The sequence below is a fragment of the Barbus barbus genome, assembly GCF_936440315.1.
Source record: "Barbus barbus genome assembly, chromosome: 18".
NCBI classification, from domain to species: Eukaryota; Metazoa; Chordata; class Actinopteri; order Cypriniformes; family Cyprinidae; genus Barbus; species Barbus barbus.
Window position 1 is genome coordinate 9994905 of NC_136746.1, and position 20552 is coordinate 10015456.

At 39.4% G+C, this 20552-nt stretch overlaps 1 protein-coding gene across 4 annotated transcripts in view; it reads left to right on the forward strand.

The window, feature by feature from the left end:
- LOC306884548 (calcium-activated potassium channel subunit alpha-1a-like) overlaps positions 1-20552 on the forward strand; it is a gene marked incomplete at its 3' end in the record, with an annotated part of 203388 nt that overhangs the window by 143517 nt on the left and 39319 nt on the right. For 3 of the 4 annotated variants that reach the window (XM_079440502.1, XM_079440501.1, XM_079440503.1), the window contains exons 11-18: positions 73-178; positions 317-399; positions 1895-1964; positions 2720-2875; positions 6208-6317; positions 6741-6809; positions 11575-11661; positions 11778-11854. In XM_079440502.1, the coding sequence (XP_079296628.1) occupies positions 73-178; positions 317-399; positions 1895-1964; positions 2720-2875; positions 6208-6317; positions 6741-6809; positions 11575-11661; positions 11778-11854 (758 nt within the window). Of the gene's footprint in view, positions 1-72; positions 179-316; positions 400-1894; positions 1965-2719; positions 2876-6207; positions 6318-6740; positions 6810-11574; positions 11662-11777; positions 11855-19837; positions 20012-20552 lie in introns of all 4 variants that reach the window. The other variant, XM_079440504.1, reaches the window with a different exon arrangement.

Genomic DNA, 20552 nt, shown 5'->3' on the forward strand with positions numbered 1-20552 from the left:
TTAAAGCATTCTCAAAAAAGTAACGCTCTTTCTTTCTTTCTTTCTTTCTTTTTTTCCCCCGCAAAACTCTAGTATTTCCCCTAATCTTGAGCTGGAAGCCTTATTCAAACGTCACTTCACTCAAGTGGAATTCTATCAAGGATCGGTCCTCAACCCTCATGATCTAGCAAGAGTAAAGGTAACCTCAGAAAAAATCTGACAATTTAATTATCGGGATACAGAAACAGAATTGTAGAGATATTGTAGATAATAATGTTAGTATATTTTTGATGTTTTGATGCTGTTCTGAACACCTTTTCTTTTCCATCTTGTACAGATCGAGTCAGCGGATGCCTGCTTGATTCTTGCAAACAAATACTGTGCAGACCCCGATGCTGAAGATGCATCTAATATCATGAGGTCAGTTCGGTGAAGGGTAGCGTTTGCTATCAACACATTTGAGCACATCTTATTTTAATGTTTGTGGGCAGCATCATACACTCACTAGGGACATCCTATATGTATTGAAAGCTGATGTCTTTCACCCTCCTGTGCTGTTAAAGGAAGGTGTGAATGGGATACTCGGCGTCTCAGGTCAGATTCACACATGTTATACCTGGACACAGATGAAAGGAGCCAGGAGGAATTTCCTTTGGGACGGAGTGAAGTAATATTGCTCTGAAAAAGTGTGTGAAGTGAGGGCAAACATATTTCCATTTCTCCTTTCATGCTGGAGATGTTCTTTAGCCATGAGTAACGCACAGAATTGCACCCAGGCTGGACTATTTGGAAAATGAAATATTAATTTAGGCAGCTCTCGGAGTGCTCTTCTGAACTAATGTGTTATAGAGCAGTTTAATATGGAAATAAATTCTACACCTCTCTTACGAGACTGGAGAGAAATCAAGACTGGATTTCACAGGGAAATCACACTGTTCCGCCACATATCACAGCCTCCTCTATGGAAATGAAAGATTCATTTATTTTTTTATTCATATCCATTCACACCAGATGCTTGTTTTTAATTCAAAATGACTTACGATGGTGAATTCTGGGACGGTCCTCCTGGAGGTTAAAGGTGCACTCAGTAGGTTTTTGTTTACATTAGGGAGCAACCTGCTCCATGCAGAATAAAACAGATTTTTGTAGAAGATTAATATGTCTAGAGTCGTCATCTCATGTGAATGTACATCATTTGAATGATTTTTCTCAAAAGTGCCGTTCATATACTACCGTTCAAAAGTTTGAGGTCAGAAAGAAAGAAATAATACTTTCGTTTGGCAAGGATGCATTAAATTGATAAAAAATATTAAAATTTTAATTACAATTTTAATTTTGAAATTAGGGGAGGGAGGGAGGGAGGGAAGTGGTGTGTGGCCAAGTATGGTGACCCATACTCTGAATGTGTGCTCTGCATTTAACCCATCCAAGTGCACACACAGTAGTGAACATACACCCAGAGCAGTGGGCAGCCATTGCTGAGGTGCCCGGGGAGCAGTTGGGGGTTCGGTGCCTTGATCAAGGGTCTCACCTCAGTCGTGGTATTAAGGGTGGAGAGAGTGTTGGTTATTCACTCCCCCCACCTACAATCTCTGCCGGACCCGAGACTCGAACCCACTGGTTTTACTCTATTTTTGATCAAATAAATGCAGCCTCTGTGAACATAAGAGACTTCTTTTAAAAACATTAAAGAATTTTACAGACCCCAAACTTTTGAAGTGTATCTGAAGAGTGAATTTTTTTTTGTTTTTTTTTAAATAAGCAATAAATTACTGAATGCACCTTTAATCAAAATTCATTCTTCTGAAGAAACAAAGTTTTAAATTCTATCTTTTTTTTCTTTTCCCTGCAAATGCTGTTTTATGTTGGCTTTAAATAACCTGAAAATTAATACAAATGCTTCTTCTTTTTACAGAGTAATATCTATCAAGAACTACCATCCAAAGATCAGAATAATTACTCAAATGTTGCAGTACCACAACAAGGTAGGAAGTGATCTTTTCTGTTGCTATGTCAATTCAAATCAACAATAAAATTATCAAGACCTAAACAGAAGGAATACAAATAATGTACAAAGAATCTAAAAATCTAAAAGTCTGACATGTGGCAGATAAACATGTGCAATATGAGAACAGACCCTCAGATTCAGCTGCCCATGACAACAAGAATTTTATAAGTTCACAGGAATCAAATACAGTACGTCTACATATCTTTTCCCTTCAATGTTTATCCCCTATTACAGCAACATGAACGCAGCTTTGTATTCACCAGGGAGCGCAGGAACAGGAGATGGATGTTAATGACTTGATGGATGTTTTTGTTCATGGGATTGTTCACTCGAGAGCAATTGAATGTCAACTGTAGACAACTGTTTTAGAGGACTGTCAGCAAACCCGCTGTGTTAGCAACGAGATATGAAATAGTGACGTGCTACTGTTATGAGATTTGCGTTATCAGTTTGACAGATTTATATAATCTAACTAGGTAGGGGAGACGTGGACTGTTGTAACATGCTTTTTTTGACAGTGTTTTCTACTGTACGTTTCAAACCTTAATATAATATATATAAGAACTTCATGTTTATCTGTTACAAATTAGTTTTGATCTTCCACTTCTCCCTAAACTGTAAGAAATGTATTGATTTTCACTTTTTTGCTGGTGTTTTTCTTTACTACACTTGTTAGACTTCTCAGCAGGGGACATTGTTAACTTCCCCTTGTCTCGTCCCGTGTCTCCTCAGGCCCATCTGCTAAACATTCCCAGCTGGAACTGGAAGGAGGGGGATGATGCGATCTGCCTGGCCGAGCTGAAGGCAGGCTTCATAGCCCAGAGCTGCCTGGCACAGGGCCTGTCCACCATGCTCGCCAACCTCTTCTCCATGAGGTCATATATCAAGGTACCATCAGCCCGTCTTGGGCCTTGATAAAACCCATAGAGTAGAATCAGCCTCCATCCCCACTTCAGCTCAATCACCAAAGCCATTATGGTATGGAGTAAATCATCTTCTGAGCCTTGCGGTCTCATTTGGGACCTACTCGGGACAGCAACACAGCATTGCCGCTGCCATTATGAGGTAATTTATATGAGTCCATGGCATGGTGGAAGTGAGGATGTAAATTAGTGGTTTTTCCTCTTGCTGAATTTACTGTCCTCCTGCGTGCCGATAGAGCGGGGAAATGCGAACCATGTGCCTGTTTCATAGTCAATGAACGGCACCCCAAAGCCATCTTTATTTATCGTCCAACCTAACCAGACCGCTCAGAGCCATACAGATCGCTCTTTTAAAGAAAACACTAAATAAAACGGTCTGAAGCCTGAATGGCTGAAGTGAGGTGGTGGGTTATTATCAGGTGGTTCAGATTTGGATGGAGCCCTTTGGAAAAATGGAGAGATAAAGAGAGAGCAAAAGAATTTCGCAGCGATTGTAAAACTTATTCTGAAATCCGCAAGGGGCTATATTTTACTCTCTTTGATTTTTTTTTTTCCAATGCTGTGCAGCCTTTCGACATGGAGAGCAGCATTCTCTTGTCATAAAGAGATGAGGAATTACTTTATAATGACTATTTAAATGTGGCATGTGCGGAAACATCTGCAGGGCACATCACTCTTCTCATAAAAACACAGAGGAGAGACAGCCCAGACCACCCATGCCAGAGTGTAGCATACAACACAACACACATCTAACCTCTCAAACCAATGTCCATGCTTACAAAAGATACCATGGTAACACTAAAAACAATTTCTATGACTCAAACAGGGCATCTGTTTGGGTGAAGAGGAAAGTGCATCAGTATTGTTAAAAATCCCTCGTGTCGTTCCAAACACGAAAGACCTTTGTTTATCTTCAGAACACAAATTAAGATATTTTTGATGAACCAGGTTATAATAATAATTCGTTACATTTATATAGCGCTTTTCTGGGTACTCAAAGCACTTTACATAGAAGAGGGGGAATCTCCTCAACCACCACCAATGTGCGGCATCCACCTGGATGATGCGACTGCAGCCATTTTGCGCCAGAACGCCCACCACACACCAGCTTATTGGTGGAGAGGAGACACGTGTGATGAAGCCAATCATACCACTGATGTCACATGGACTATTTTGACAGTGCCCTTACTACCTTTCTGGGCCTTGAATGTGGTAGTTGATTTGCTGTCAATGCAGGGTCAGAAAGGTTTGCAACGACATGAGGGTGAATAATTAATGACAGAATTTCCATGTATGGATGAACTTACGCTTTAACATTGTCCATCAGCTGTGCAATAGAAGCATTGTTTCTTGTAAGAGTCAGCTTTAATTAGGTTCATTCCTTGTAAAATAGACCAGTATAATAGTAATAGTAAAATCTGAAATATCTTTAGTCCGTTTCCATCAAGAATTTCACGTAAGGCTCATTGATACCCCAAATAAGACAACACAGACAATGTGTGAGAGTGTAAGGGCGGTCTGTCTGCTGAAGAAGCGGGGTTAGAGAGGACTGATTTGAGTGGGCATTCAGGAAGCAGAGCAGAAGGGTGTTACTGAGAGGTGTTAATGAGACCCACACCCCAAGGACACACACATTCACACAGCCACAAATACATTTGCATTGTCTGTTGTTCTAACTAGAAATCTCTGATGTGGTGTGCCGTTCGCTACAAATAAAACCTCAAGAATGTTCAGCATGAATCTTTTATCTGGTCTCTTCAGGTTTAACAAAAAAGCAGTAAGCAGAGGGCTTTTGGATCGGGCTCTCTAGAGAGACTGGAGAAAATGATTGTTCAGTGGGTGCGAGAGAACACGCTCGTAACACTTACATCAGCTCTGACAGGCAGGGCGCAAACGTGCGGGGTAATTTAAGAAGTCTACGGTAAATAGCTGCCATCTCTTTAGGACTAAATGAAAAAACTCTACCCATTAGTGCCGCCCTAAAAGATGCCTGCCCAGAATGCAAGTGCTCTTAACCTGGTAGTGGGAAAGGGAGTCGGGCCTGGCTTTGAAAGCGTCTCTCTTGACTGTTTGTCAGACAGACGTTGGCTGGGCGAGATGGCTGACTAATGGCAGAGTGTTTGCCTAATAGCTCCGCTGCTTATCACAGCCCCACCCGCTCCACATCCTGAGACGCATGTAATGAGAGGATGATGAAGAGACCAGCTGTGAGCTCAGACACAGGAATATGCCCTGGCCTTTTATTCTCCAACTCTGACAAAGGTTGAAATGTTACAGGTGTGGAAGAATGATAGAGACACTTCAAAGTGTAAGGCATGTTTAAACTGTGTTTTGAATGAATGGCACTCATGATATGAGATGCACAATGCATCATAATAGTTATCCACCTCAGTCAGGGTAGATGCCATACTTAATTTGATGCACATGAAAACAAGCTGTTTTCTTTTTTCCACTTGAAGACTTTTGGAAAAACATGTTCTTTAAAGGATAGTTCACCCAAAAACAGTCGTCAGTTATTTACCCTCGTGTCATTCCAAACCCATAACACTTAGATATTTTTTAATGAAACCAGAAAGATTTCAGTACCTCCATTGAAAATCCATTACACCAATACTTTAAAAAGTTCTTAAAGGAATTGTGAAATGAATCTATATGAATCAAGCAATTTAATCCAAGTCTTCTGAGGAGACCTTTATATGAAAAACAGATTTATTTAGGCTTTTATTCACATCAACACACATACATAGACTACATCAAATATGGTAAACAAGCCTCATTGGTTTTTGTGCATCAAACAAGCATGGTTGACTTTCCACTTACCATATTTGATTAGCTCTATGTACCAGAGTTTTAATGTGAATAAAAACCCACATTTAATCTGTTCAATCTCAAAATCTTCTGAAAAGACAAAATTCTTTGTATAATATAAAGCAATTGTGCCTTTTCAGAAGACTTGGATTTAAAGTGCTTGATTCATATGGATTTCTCTTATGATGTATTTATGGTTTGGTGGAATGGATTTTTAAGAGAGGCACATAAATCACTCAGGTTTCATTAAAAAAATATATATCTCCAGTTGTTGATGAGCAAAATTGTTATGGGTTTAGACATGAAGTTGAGTAAATGATAACTTTCTTTTGCTTTTTTGGGTGAACTACTAAGTCAGATATAATTTTCTTGAGGCTTATGGTAAAATTGTTTAGATATGTTCTGATTGCTATCTATCCATTTCCATCAAATTAAATGGTGTCTTCCCTGAATGTGTGTATCTGAATCCAACTGTTTTTTCCTGTGCAGATTGAGGAGGACACATGGCAGAAGTATTACCTGGAGGGAGTAGCCAATGAAATGTACACTGAGTACCTGTCCAGTGCCTTTGTGGGGCTTTCATTTCCTGCAGTTTGTGAGTAAGTATGCTTCTGCACTAATGCATGGGAGCTTTACAGCACACCGTGACTCTGTATACAAACACACTGTAGTAAGTATCATACAGGCTCTAATAAATTATTTTTTAATACACTGCCATATTTACTGCAAACCTGAACTATCACGTCCTGACCAGACACGATGTGATACATTTTCAGTATCAAACTATTTGTTTGTCCACACTGAATGTGAAACAGTTGCTTGACACAGTCACAGCCACTTGGAACAAATTTGATATTTAATGTGAAGCGAGATTTTGAACCAATGACATTTCACTGTAATAGACTCTTCTGATTGCAGTAGATGAACATTAAATAGTTTTTAAAGGCCAATTCAATTGGTCTTACGAATTTAAATTGCTGAATGACAACTTCTGGACACTAAATGTCTGTTCTCTGTTTCAGGCTGTGCTATGTGAAGCTCAAGTTGTTGTTGATCGCTGTTGAGTACAAGTCAGAGCAGAGGGAAAGCAGGTTTGTTCCCCTTCGATCTTCAACTCCACCATTCATAATACACTGACCAAAGAGGGGCAAAGCAATTGTGTCCCTCATTGGTCCTACAGACCCCCTACAGTATAGTTATCCTTTTTTACTTGCTAGACATTGTTGTAAGAAAAGGCTGGCAGGTTTTCATCATTTAATCTCTGTGAGTAATCTAATCTGGTTTCAAATTGAAATCGCTCTCATTGAGACAGCAGCATGTTACGTTCTTGTCACTGGAGGAAGTTCACCTCAGCTCGACTCTCACAGCATTACAGTTGCCGATCACTGTCTGTTAGAGTCACCGTGAAGCCAAAGAGCCATGACATCTGCTCAGACTCACTGTGCTGTATTGATGAGGGTTTACTCTCCGAGTAAAGAGCCTTCTATCAATAGCACTTCTGTGGCATTCTGTTAAGTGACCCATTGGAACTAATAACATGAAGTACTCTGTCTCAGTAACTTCGACTTTGCCAAATCCCACCACCCCTTCCCACATCCACAACCTGTGTTCCAATGTTTCTGTACACTGTAACTCTTACTAATACATTTTTGTGTACACAGTGTGAACTAAGTTGGCCTGAAAACACACACATCAAAATATCAGCCAGAAGACCTGGTTATGTTTGTTCACTTTTTTTTAATAGGGATGGGCGGTATGACAGTATATATTGTGGGCCACTAGAAATGTATGTAGACATTCTGCTTCTCTGTCTATTTCACAGTAGATTAATATATTGGCTATTTCTCATTATTTGTGTCTCACAGAAAGTGTGGGATCTGTGTCAAACAAGGTTGTTTTTTTGGTTTTTTATTTGTTGAGTTTACAGTTGCAACATTGCAAGGAGAATTTTCTGTGGAATCCCAATGATTATTTGGCATATTGTTGTATTTCAACATGGCTCATCCAGTCAATTGAGTCTTAACTATCAATTTTGTTTTTAACTCAAGTGACATAATTCAAACATGTTTTTTTCACTAAGTTACATTGACTAAGTAGGAATAATCTAATCTTTTAGGTTTAAAAGGTTACAAAGATAAAAGGATCAAATTAGATTAATTGTATTTCTTTTGTGAACTATTTAATTCTCTGGTTATTTATAACATGGTTATTTCAAATATAAACAGTTTTCTTGTTTGTGATATATCCCATTACCATGTTAAAAATGAGTCATGCTGTGATGTAAGATTTTGCCCATACTGCCCACCACTACAAGGTTTTTGCCATATTGTCTCAGATAGATGTGTATTCAGAACAGTTATGAAGTAGTTTTCTCCTTTTTTCACTCTTTTTGAATCGCCTGCTAAAAAAGTAACACAGAACCTTGTTTTTCCTGAATATCACATAAAAGTGCCACTCATGTCCACTATTCTCTGTGCCAACACGGAGTAAAAAAGTCTTTTTTTACTGTCACTCGGTGTGATACAGTTCATATAGTTTGATTACTTTGTAATGGATGGCTGTTAAACTTTGGTTAATAACTTTGCCGTACCCAACATAATGGCAAAACGTTTAGAGGGCACAACATTATCCTTTAGTGTAACTCTCAATTTGGTGTCCTGGGCTGGTCTAAACTTGGAAGCGCACTTTGGGATTTAGACCATAATTTTTCCTTTGTAGGACAGATGAGTTAACCAATGCGAAGTGTATTTTTTTTTCATGGTGAAAGTGACTGTTTTGCCCTCTACTTTTTTTTTTTTTTTTTTTCTTTCTTTCATTTCCTGATCTTACTGTGCAGATACAGATGACTGACACCTCGCCTCCTTTTTTCCCAGTCTATGTTTGATTTATAATGTGTTCTTGTTGTTTGCAGAAGCAGAAAGCGGTATGCCCTCTTCATTATCTCACCCCTCTACACTTTAGATCAACTGTGGGAGAAAAGCTTAAGGATATTGTACTACCTCCCTCTCAAAAATGGCCAAAATCTCGCTTATTGTGATTCTCTTTGTGCTTAATGCACTAACTTCTTTGCAGGCAGAGAGAGTAGTTGCTATTGTTCGATTCACTCGTTTCTTCGTCTGTGCTGTTCACATATCAACACAGCATTTATCCACTCCATGTTCGTTCATCTCTGGTTTTTGTTCTCAGATTCCTCTCCTCTCCTTTTTTTTTTTTTTTTCCCCGTTTGATTATTTTTCAGTGTTCATCAGCTGCAAATCATTTCTGCCTGTGTCTTTTTCAGCGTTGTGCTCTCCATGCGAACAGTACTTAAGGTTTTTTTTTCACTTATTTCATAATGCACCTAATAGGAAAACAGCTGTACTCAGTACATTATATATGAGAAAATACTAGTGTTTGCCCATTAAGAACTGATGTCTCAATATGGCAAGTTTTACTTCACGCAGTATTAAACGCTAAACACCGATTGGTTAGTAAAGGCCACACTATTCATGGCGACCATCTTTGCCTTTTCTGTCATTACCACTCTAACACTGTATTGCGTTTGTGTGTCTTTGTGTGTGTCAGAAAGAGTGTGATTTATGTTTATGAATGTGATGTTGATTCTGTCGAGTGCAAGTGTGTGTGACTGAAGGGTCGATCTGTTTGTCAGTGTTTGTCTGAAACAGACGTTCATCATGTCCCCAAATGCCTGTGCGTCTCTGAGTAGATGTTTATGAAGTGAGGTCACTTCCTGTCAGTTTGGTGTTCTATACAACAATCCAACTGCACAGAAGTTACTGCAACAGTTTGCATCTACGTGCCGCTGTGCGGTGGCTGCACCTGCTTTCTTTTAGCCCTTGGTTGTGACGCTCTTGGTAAATGCATGCCTGTATGCTCTGTCACGTGATGTGTGATGCTTGCTTTGTTTCCCATAATATGAGGTTTGGTCTGAACAGAAGCCTATGTTTCCATGCAGTCGGTCTGTGATCAGCCCATTGCATTAGGCGTCTGTATGATTTAGTGTCAAACGGTGTGAAAATCTCAAATTTGGGGAGCAATGTGTATGAATATGTCAGTGAATGAGTGTTTGCATTCATCTTCTGAACGGCATGTCAAATGTGCTGCTTCTCGCTAAGGGGGCTATTTAATCAGATGTAAAGCTCAGTGATAAATAATCCAGCACAATGATTTCAAGCAAGACAGAGACATTTTCGTTTGATGTTTTCATTAACTGACCAGCCAACTTCCGCTTTATGATAGATTAAATCCCCCTCTTTTGGCCTTCATTTCTGATGAAGTGGTTATTTGACGAGCCCAGAGGAAAGGATTTTGATAGTCTGCATGTATCAAATGGTATTTAAGTGTATGGATTTTGAGAGCCAATGATCTGGCCACAGTCTCGAGTCTATGGAATAATAGGATGTCTTTCATGTACCTTTCCCTTTCGTCTGGGCTCTCTGGCCATGACCCTCTAGTCAGGCTGGGCATTTGTCAGGTGTTGCAACCACCACTCAATTCATTGATGATTCCTAACAACTGGCAACCATTGATGGTTGTGTTGTGTCGTCTCGTCTCTGTCTAATTAATGGGGAATGATACAGTGGTTCAGTAGTGGCTCTGTCTACACTGCTGAACCTCTACAGTTTCAAACCAGACTCTCCCAAATATCTGGCAGAAGCTGACATTGGATTCATAAACATCAAAAATTCCTTGCCCACCAAGGGAAGTTACAAAAAGACACTGACAGGGCTAGCTTAAGTTTTATTTGTTCACAATAGCCTGGGATTGAGCAATCGCTAGGAGCCAAAACTCAGAGCAAAGGTTGTGTTAACCAAAACAAATGTACTGAATTTGATCCAGAATAATTTGTCATTTTGACATTAAAAAGAAAAAGTAAAGACTTTTATATTGTTGCAAGATGTTTCTGTTTCATCAAAATAAAAATCACAATTATAACAATAATATTATGCAGCAAAAGGTACTCCCAAGTTGAAAAAAAGTAATTCAAATATAAGAAAAAAAGATATGACATGCAGTATGTCATATCTGTTTAAAAAAGTCGGTAAAGTTAAACATGATGAATAAAAATATAAAATAACAAAACTTACAAATCAGTCTGTCAGAGTGACATATACTGATTATTGGTGGCACAACCTCTACACAACCTAAGCCTCAGTACTTATTTTTAATTTGGTTACACAACAACAATGATAAAAGTGATAACTTGGCTTATTAGCTGATGCTTCAAATATAATGGTAACAATATTTATGAAAAGATGTCTGGAATTCCGCTTTCTTGTTTGCGCAGTAGCAACTTTAAGAAAAAACTGCATGGCTTGTGTTGGCTTAGTTATGCTGTTTCTGCAGATTCAGAGACCCAGGATGCTCCCTGAACTCTTGGTGGGCTGGTCATTCCCTTGCTTTCCACCGCACTAAAGAAGGAATTAAATTGCGCTTCTGTGTGGCGATAGACCTCACACCATGAGTTTCTGAAGGCCTGTCGACCAGAACGCCTAGACTGTTTCTGCCCCAATTTTAATTCTTTCTTTGATCTCATCACCTAGACAATTCAATCTAAGACCGTCATTAAAAAAAAGAAAAAAAAAGAATTAAAATGGGCAAGTCATTCTGTTGTGTACTGTACTGTATTTGTGTGAAACCAAGTGGCCTAAGCAGTATTTTTGAATAGGTCCCTTTCCCTGCAGTATTTTATGAGTACAAAAGTTCAATTTCAGTATCAAAATTTGATGCATGTTTTCTCATCAGTCTTCTTAACAAGGTCCAAAACCACGTGTACCATTCCTATTGATTAGAGTGTTTGAATGTGCAATATTGATTTTCATGTTAATGACAATGACTCTTTTTCTGACTGAACAGTATTCTGATCAACCCGGGAAATCACGTTAAGATGCAGGAGGGAACACTGGGATTCTTTATCGCCAGTGATGCCAAAGAGGTGAAAAGGTAATCATCTCCTAAATCCATCAAAATAACTTGTGGTCTTGTATTTAATTTTTCATTCTGAAATGTGTAGGGCACACTTGAAGCAGAATGTTCAATTGTTTACTGTCTTTCTTCAGAGCATTTTTCTACTGCAAAGCATGTCATGATGACATCACAGATCCCAAAAGGATTAAAAAGTGTGGCTGCAAGAGAAGTAAGTACACCCGACCATCCCTCGCGGCATGAAACGGAAAGTGTCCGCCAACTCTTTTTCACTTTGTAGGGCACTGCTACGTTGTGTAACATGACAGATATTGTTGTTTCTCTTGGAATGTTCCTTTTTTTATTAAAACAAAGTTACACATTGTAAATAAAATAATAGGCTCATGTCAGGCAGAAAAGAGAAAAGAAACACTTGCAAGGCAGCAAACAAGTAATGTTTAAAGTTCAGATTTTTTTTTTTTTTTTTTTTTTTAAGTTCACAGTTTTGCTTTTCTATTCACATACTATTTGCAAAAATCAGTTCACATGTCACATTACAATATAAGGCTAGTTCACACTACAGGATTTTAAACCTGATTTAAGCCCGATTTGCAAGTTAACGAGGTCGCCGACAGGTCGGGCTGTAATCGGGGGAAAATCAGCGGGTGATTGGCGCTCCGCAATCTTTGTGTGAACTACACAACGATGCATCAAAGAGGCTCGCTGACTCGTCGCCGCCACCAAACAAATATCTAGCATGCCAAATATCTGGTCGGCCGACTCGACATCACGTGGTGTCAGGTGTAGTGACGAGCTACAACCAGTGAAAGAGGAAGGCATGGGTTGAGGTCACCGGAAGAAAAACAACAGCAGCAACTTCGCTTAAAGAAAAGTTAGGCTTTTATTTTTGCACATAAGCGTCTTTCACGGGCTTTTGGCTGCTATATTTTTTATTAACCACCAATAGTTACTGTTGCCATGACCGACAAACACTCATACTAAACATCACGTTCTCACGCAGTGAAAAACACATCGCAGAGCAAAGAGGAAACTGACCACACACCGACAGAGAAGACAGAGCAGGTTACTGCTGATATGAAACAAGGTCTCAGGACTCTCAGCTTTTAAATTCAGTCATTTTTAAAGAAATTCAAACAATAAATACCTTTTTGTGGCTCTTCAATGTGTCGTGACAGATCACTGTATTGCCTCAGTTCAAACATGTGAACCGATCGTCTTTTCATATTTACTTAATGCACGAAATGAACATGAATAAACATTGGAAAGTGTTTTATTTCAACCTCTGAACACACCATTTTAAGTCCACCGAAGTTAATCTGCTCTTCTGTCTGATTTGTGGTTAAGGCTAGAAGGGATACAGCTGCAGCTACTGGGAATGCGCATTTAGATATTTTCCGAGCCGTCAGTATAACGTCAAACCTATGAAAATGGTTTTAAAAAGTACATAGCGCCATGGTTTCATCACTTTAGAGTGTTGCAGTGACCGTCTTTTTGCAGTAAAGGACCTGTCATAGTTTAATGAGTGGGAAGATGACATGAAGCGACGCCGTTAACCTGCATTGAAAACAGATGAGCGCACATGTGTTCATGGGATTTTGTCCACAGAATGATAAGAGCACACATTTTAACATATTATTTTATTATTTAACACTTATTATTTTTTGGTACGCAAATCAAGTACTTTTAAATAACTTGGCTTATTGCCGTTACCGTGGCAGCCAACAACAGCACAGCTTAACCCTCCGCACATATTTAGTTATACTGAAAAAGTTTCAATTCAGTCGATCTTTTTCACCCCGTTTTAAGATGTATTTCTATGAAGACTGGCAGTGGCTATCGGGCAAGATGGCGGATAGCAGCTGCGGCACATAATATACGCATTCTGATTGGTCAGATCGCCTGTCAATCAAGCTCTTTGCCAACGGTCAATTCTCGCGTGTTTTCATGACAAAACATGGTTTAGGGACCGAATCAGTCGTTGGGTGACAGAGTTGTTGTCATCTCGTGTAGTATGTAACCACTGATTGCGGATCATTTAGAATCATGTAGTGTGAACGCCACAACGACTAAAAGACACACAATCAAGTCATGTAGTCTGAACAGCACAGCGATCTGCCGACATGTAAAGTCGTGTAGTGTGAACTTGGCTTAAGTTGTTAGCAACAACTGTAGTGCTTACACTTCAAAAGAGCCAATCATCTTACAAATTCACCCCCCCCCCCTTTCAGCTGCTTGAATTTGATGGCTCCCATGGCCTTTTAGGATAGTGTAAATCAGATGTGCACTGCTGAATCTTAGCAGAAACAGTAGGTCATCTGGGTAGACTCTAAATACAACCCAGTGCTGGGTAAATATTGGACATAATAAATGCTGGGTTGTTTTCAACCAACAGTTGTGTTAAATATTTAACCCAACCTTCTGGGCAGTAACCCAACTGCTGGGTCTAAACAACCCAATCGCTGGGTTCGTCCATATTTTACCCAGCGCTGGGTTGTATTTAACCCAGCATTTTTTAGAGTGTATTTTCACGTACGTTTTGATGAATACTGCGACACACTACTCATTTGATGATAGTCATGTGTTGCTACAACTGATACCATTCAAAAAGAGTAAGATTTTTAAAGAAATTAATGCTTTTATTCAAAATAATTTACTGAATTTACTGAATACTGTTTATTGTCCTCAAAAGTGACTTAAATGGGGAAAAATTATGAACTTTCTATTCATTAAATAATCCTTAATATAAATTTCTGCTAAACAATTAAGTAACAAAACTATTTTCAACACTGATAATAAGAAAAAATGTTTGTTGTTCAATGAATCAGCATATTAGAATGATTCGAATGATTTCATGAAGGATCATGTGACACTAAAGACTGGAGTAATGGCTGCTAAAAATTCAGCTTTTTTTCAACAGTAACAAATTACATTTTAAAATATATTGAAATATATTAAAACAGGTGTTTTAAATTGTACTTTTATTTCACAGTGTTACTGTTGTAACTTTGTTTTTAATCAAATAAATGTAGCCTCATTGTGCAAAAGAGACTTCTTTCAAAACATTTAAAAAAATTTGGACAGAAGTGTAAAAAAAGATCAGAACAATTGCAATTCATTATGCACATGGATGTAATGGATGTAACTGATTGCAATTCAGTATGACAATACAATGATGTAATATCACAGTTGTTTACATTTTGAATGATGGAATGTTCAGCTGTCAGTGGAAGATTTTCACACTTAAATTTGAAATTTCTTAAAAGGATTGTTCACCCCAAAAATGAAAATTCTGTCATTGATTTTTGTCCCTCAAGTCGTTCCAAACCTGTAAGACCTTCGTTCATCTTTCACAACACAAATTAAGATATTTTTTATCAAATCTGAGAGCTTTCTGACCCCTGCAAAGGCAGCAATGCAACTGAAATGTTCCTAGGTCCAGAAACGTAGCAAGGACATCAGTAAAGTAGTCCATGTGGCATAAGAGGTTCTACTGTAATTTTACGAAGCTACAAGAACACTTTTTGTGCGCAAAGAAAACAAAAAGAACAACTTTATTCAACACAGCAGAGGTACTCATGATAATGGCGGAAGATGTGATTTGGAGAAGAATTATTGAATAAAGTCATTATTTTTGTTTTCTTTATGCACAAAAAGTGTTCTTGTAGCTTCTTAAAATGATGGCTGAACCACTGATGTCACATGGACTGTTTTACCGATGTCCTTACTACCTTTCTGGGTCTGGGAACATTTTAGATGCATTGTTTTTTATGCAGGATCAGAAAGCTTTTGGATTTCATCAAAAATATCTTAATTTGTGCTCTGAAGATGAACAATGGTCTTACGTGTTTGGAACGACATGAGGGTGAGTAATTAATGACATGTCCAAGACCACAATTATCTACAAAACACATTGCTGCCTCGCAATCACTATAAAATGACAACCATACTAAAAATGAGTAGAGCCCCTAGGGTCTTCTTTTTCACTTTGAGAACAGCCAAATGAAAGAATAAGCAGAAAGCAATGAACTGTAGAAACTAGTGACTTCATCTAAAACAGACTAGCTTCAAACCAGAGGCCTAGAAAAGGAGGGATAAAGATGACAAGGTGAAAGTGAGACTCTTGAGGAAAGCCAGTCGTCAGCATGCTAATGGTGGAGAGAGATACAGATGTAGAGAGGGAATAACGTGATTAGCTGGGCTAAAGAGAGAGGCTGTCAGCTCGTGGCGGTGTCAGTAGGAGAGAGGCGGAGGTAACGACACTAGTCAGGTGGAAAAACAAAAGGCAAGAGCAGCTTGGCCCATCCTCACCAGACACACCGAAAACACACTCCTGGCTCAGGATCATTTTACCAATCATATCCACCCTGTTTACCCAGAACGCCCAGCGCAAGTGCCATTCGGACGCGCCACTGTCATGTCCCACTGCCTCAGCCCGGTGAAAACACTTTCTGACAGGAAGTCACTGAAGTAGAAGAGAGATTAATAGCTCAGAGTGTAGTCCACTGTCAGAGAAGCTCCTACAGACATTTATATAATTTGATAGAAATGTATTTCCTTAAACACCCTCTTAATTATATATAGATGCGGCAACACCTAAATGTTTGTTTTCGATTTGCTGATCTTGGCTTGGTGGAATGAAGCAATATTTATGTTAAATAGAGTGTACATTAACATTAATGTTGGAATGATGTATTGTTGTTACATGACCTATATAAGCATTTGTCCAAACCAGTTAGCCACAAGATGAATAATTCAGCTTCATTCCCAGTGACCTTTCACTGTGCACACTTAAACAGTTGCCTTTAACTGCAAACCCTTGCTTATTTATTTTTGTTTACATTCATTTAATTATTTGAAAATGATACATGATGTTTCAGATGATGAACTGTTTGATAACACACAGACTCCCAATTTTGCTCACCAAGGCTGCATTAGATTGATCCAAAATTCAGCTAAAAAAAAAAAAAAAAACAGTAATATTGTGAAATTATATTACAATTTAAAATAGCTGTTTTCTGTTTGAATATATTTATTCCTATGATGGCAGAGCAGAAATTTCAGCATCATTACTCCAGTCTTAAGTGTCACATGATCCTTCAGAAATCATTCTGATTTGCTGCTCAAAAAAAAAAAAAAAAAAAAAAAATTAACATTTCTTATCAATGTTGAAAACATTTATGCTGCTTAATATTCTTATAGAAACTGTGATGCTTATTTCTAAGATTTTTTTTCAAGATTCTTAAAAAGCAGTGTATGTTTGAAAGATTTTTAAAATGTATTTGATCATTTTAAATTTAATGCTTTTCTTGCTCAATAAAAGGATTCATTTCTCTACCCCCCCCCCCCCCCCCCCCCCCCCAAAAAAAAAAACCTTTTACACAGTGGATAAACTGTTGCTCTCTTTCGTTATCACCCTATTCAAATGTTTTTGATTATATGCACCCTCCCAAAACTGAATGTCACCTGAGAAGATGCCAGTAGCCTTACAGTAAAGACGATGAGGTTTCCATTGCTTTAATGGAAGTTTGTGTTCTTTTATTTCACCCTCTTTTTGATCATTGACATACTTCTTGATGTATTTCCTTCCTTGCTGCCTTGGAATACCGCCTCTTTATTTAAACCTCTCACTGGTAGTGACATATTGTGAGTAAAAACAGGTTTCCTGTGGCCAGAGTACAAGTCTGACTGTCTCACTCTGATAATAGTTATATATCTATATATATATGTTGCATGTATCAGTCTAGCTGCTGCATCCCTCCTACGCCTCATCTCTCCACTGTCCTCAGCCCAAAACAATACAGCAGAATTAACTGGCCCTGACCCCTACAAACCAGTCTTTAACAGGAGAGAACAATAAGGCCATGACCAATAACGCAATTCCTCCCAAAGATTTACTAACAGCACAATTCTGAAATCAGAGGTTCGTTTCAAAGGTTGTTTGACCCTCCCGTAATTCAACAAAACCCGAAATGAATGTCATGACAATCTAAAAATTCGAACAAGCTGATTGATTTTGCTACTATTAGTCATGGACTTCATGAGTGCCAAGGGGGGAGTTTAAGTCCACTCGAATCCGTCCCCTCGCTGTCAGAGGCAATTTCGCATGCTGCTGTATTTTCAGAGAGCGGAAAGAGTTCTGTGGGAAGTTCTTCAAATTCTTAGGTTTAACGAGCATCGTCTCCAAAACACAATCAAAACAATCTGGTCTCCCTCTTGCCTACAGCCTCCCCTTTGTCTCCACCTCCCGGCCCCTGCCCATCCTTTCTACACAACACAACAACCATCGGCAGAATCGAAATGTTCTGCATTTCAATTCCTTTCAGTAGTTGGGCCCTTTTTTACTCACTGCCCTCACTGATAGGTGCATCTCTCAACGTTAGGCTCATGGTGGTGTTGACCTTAGCTGTACACAATGTTGACCACTAGATGCCACTGTAGTTCTACAAATGAGATGGGAACAGAATGGGAACACTGAGGTCCTTGTAAATCTATTTAGCAAGATTGCTATCAGCCAATGTGCAATGCAGGGTTTTCTCACTTGTCACCTGGGTTTCTTTATGTAGGTCTCCCCAAGGAGCCAGGGTGTTGTTAGCTTTATATTGGTTTACAGATGAAGGCGCTTTTGTTTTAAGTATTTTAAGCAAGGCTAAACTGTAATTAATATTACTCATTGTAAGTCTAAGCCCAAAGTAGGCTATAGTGTGCATAAGTAAAACTTGCAGATATGTTCCTGTCCATTAGTATTTTAACATATGACGTTGCCTGCTTTGAATTATGGGATGTTGTAAGGGTGAGGACAGATGTTAGGGATGCTGAGAGCATTCTTGCTAAATTGGGTTGTCCTGTTAAAGAGGCCTCAGTAATTAGGCTCACTGTGTAGTCATGTTCAGTCACTCACATCATCATGTTGTCTTGTGTCTCTTCCGCCCTCCATGTCTCACTGACTAACATAACCACATACTATGTGCTCCGATGAATGTCAGCCCTCAAACTCTGAAGCAACAGATTTCAGCATGAAATTAAGTAGAAGCCCCGCTGCTGCATGTTTTCGCATTGCCTTAATCTGTTTCAGCCCCATAAACAGTTGACCGGGTTGGCGTTTCAAGAGATACGACCGCGGTCGCCTCCCTCTGCATGCCTGTTCTCCTTAATTTCAGCTGTTATGCATGGTCCTATACGAATAACAGTCCCTGAGGTTATGGCTCTAAAGGCCAAGTCATTTACCGTATTATCTTTCCAGCATAAAACTGAAATTGGCCTCTTAATTCGGGCTCGTAACCTCAGATGGAAGTCAAAAGCAGGCTTTTCCCTGTGGATTGTTTGCTCTTTTGAGGGTGCCAGACTGGATTATGGTCCGTTAGCGAGGTGGCACCGGGAGAATGCATACCAAGGACTGTTTTTAGTCTGATTTACAGCAATCAAATGCTGCTATAGTCTCTCACCACAGCTCCTTTGAGAACCGGAAAAAAATTAAAATAAAAAAAATACACTCCACGTACTGTATGTTCGAATCAAATGCGCAATGCATGTGAAAGCATCTTCTAATCAAGGACCGAAGAAATAGCCTATTGGCATGTTACCACACAAATCTCCAAACCAATCCCTGATTGAGCAGAGTTTGACGAATAGAATAGAGCACCTACGTTAGAGCCTGTAGCACGTTGTGATGCAGATAACCTGCTGCTGCATGATGGGATACAGGTACGTTATCCTCTCTTTTAGATACAGAGGATGTTATCCAAAGAGGTTTTGCTGCTGAACACATTCACCCATTCCTCTCTGCCTGAATGTCCCTTGCCCCAACCCCTGATCATATTGTCATATCTGACCTTTTGACCTTTTATGACATGATCAGCCTTAGGGCACGGCTTGACCCCAATGAGACGTCTGCTTCCCGCCTAAACAAGCCCCCTGTTAGATGTTTTCAAAGTCCGATTTGGCACGAATCTTCAAATTTGGATCGAACTTCACTTCTGCAGTGTGAACGGAACCAAAAGCGAATCAGAAGTGCATTTCAAGCGGGAGCGCAGCAGTCCATCTGCGGGTCAAGTCTGTCAGAGCGTACTGCTAAGGCATTGCATTTTTTGTTCCTGTTTGAAAAAGTTACCTTCAGACTTCCCTGGTTGAAAAGCTCTTTTGATCCTTGCCATTAACCTGCTGCTTTCCTCTCCTCTCATCCAACACATGACTGTAGCCAAGATGTCCGTCTACAAGCGAATGAAACTGGCATGTTGTTTTGATTGCGGGCGCTCTGAGCGCGACTGCTCGTGCATGTCAGGCAGTGTACATAGTAACATGGACAGTCTTCAGAGGGCCTTCCCACTTTCTTCTGTCTCTGTTCATGATTGCTCAACCAGTTTACGTGCCTGTAAGTTTGATCGCCAAACCACATGCCGTCCGGTGTCCGTGACCTGTGAGCGTGTGAGTGTGCGTGTCCGTAAGTGCGTGCGTGTCTGTGCCGTGTTTCATGTGCCATGTCTGTTTCGTTCCTCCATTATTTCCGTATATGTGGCTTATTGGTTGGTACACTAGTACATATTCTTTTTTTGTTTGGTGAATTGGTGGTAGTTGAAGTGACGTGGCTTTTTTGTGTTAGTGCTGCAGTAGGTGCAGTAGGACTGTGTTGGCGCATGCTGTGTCAGTGGAGCACTTGTGCGGTGCTGGTGACCTTTTTGCAGTCACTGTTTTTGGTGTTTACACTTACATGGCAGGTGTACATGTATCTGTTAAATAACTATATGATGTCCTTTTAATCGAAACATCCATGGGCTAACTGACACTAATGATGTTTTGACATGTTCGTGTGATTTTGAAGACCTTCATCAGATTAAGGAAGATGCAATCAAATGGCTAACTGTTTTTTCCCCCCAGGTTGAAACACTGGAGACCAACAATCCTTTGGTCTTTTG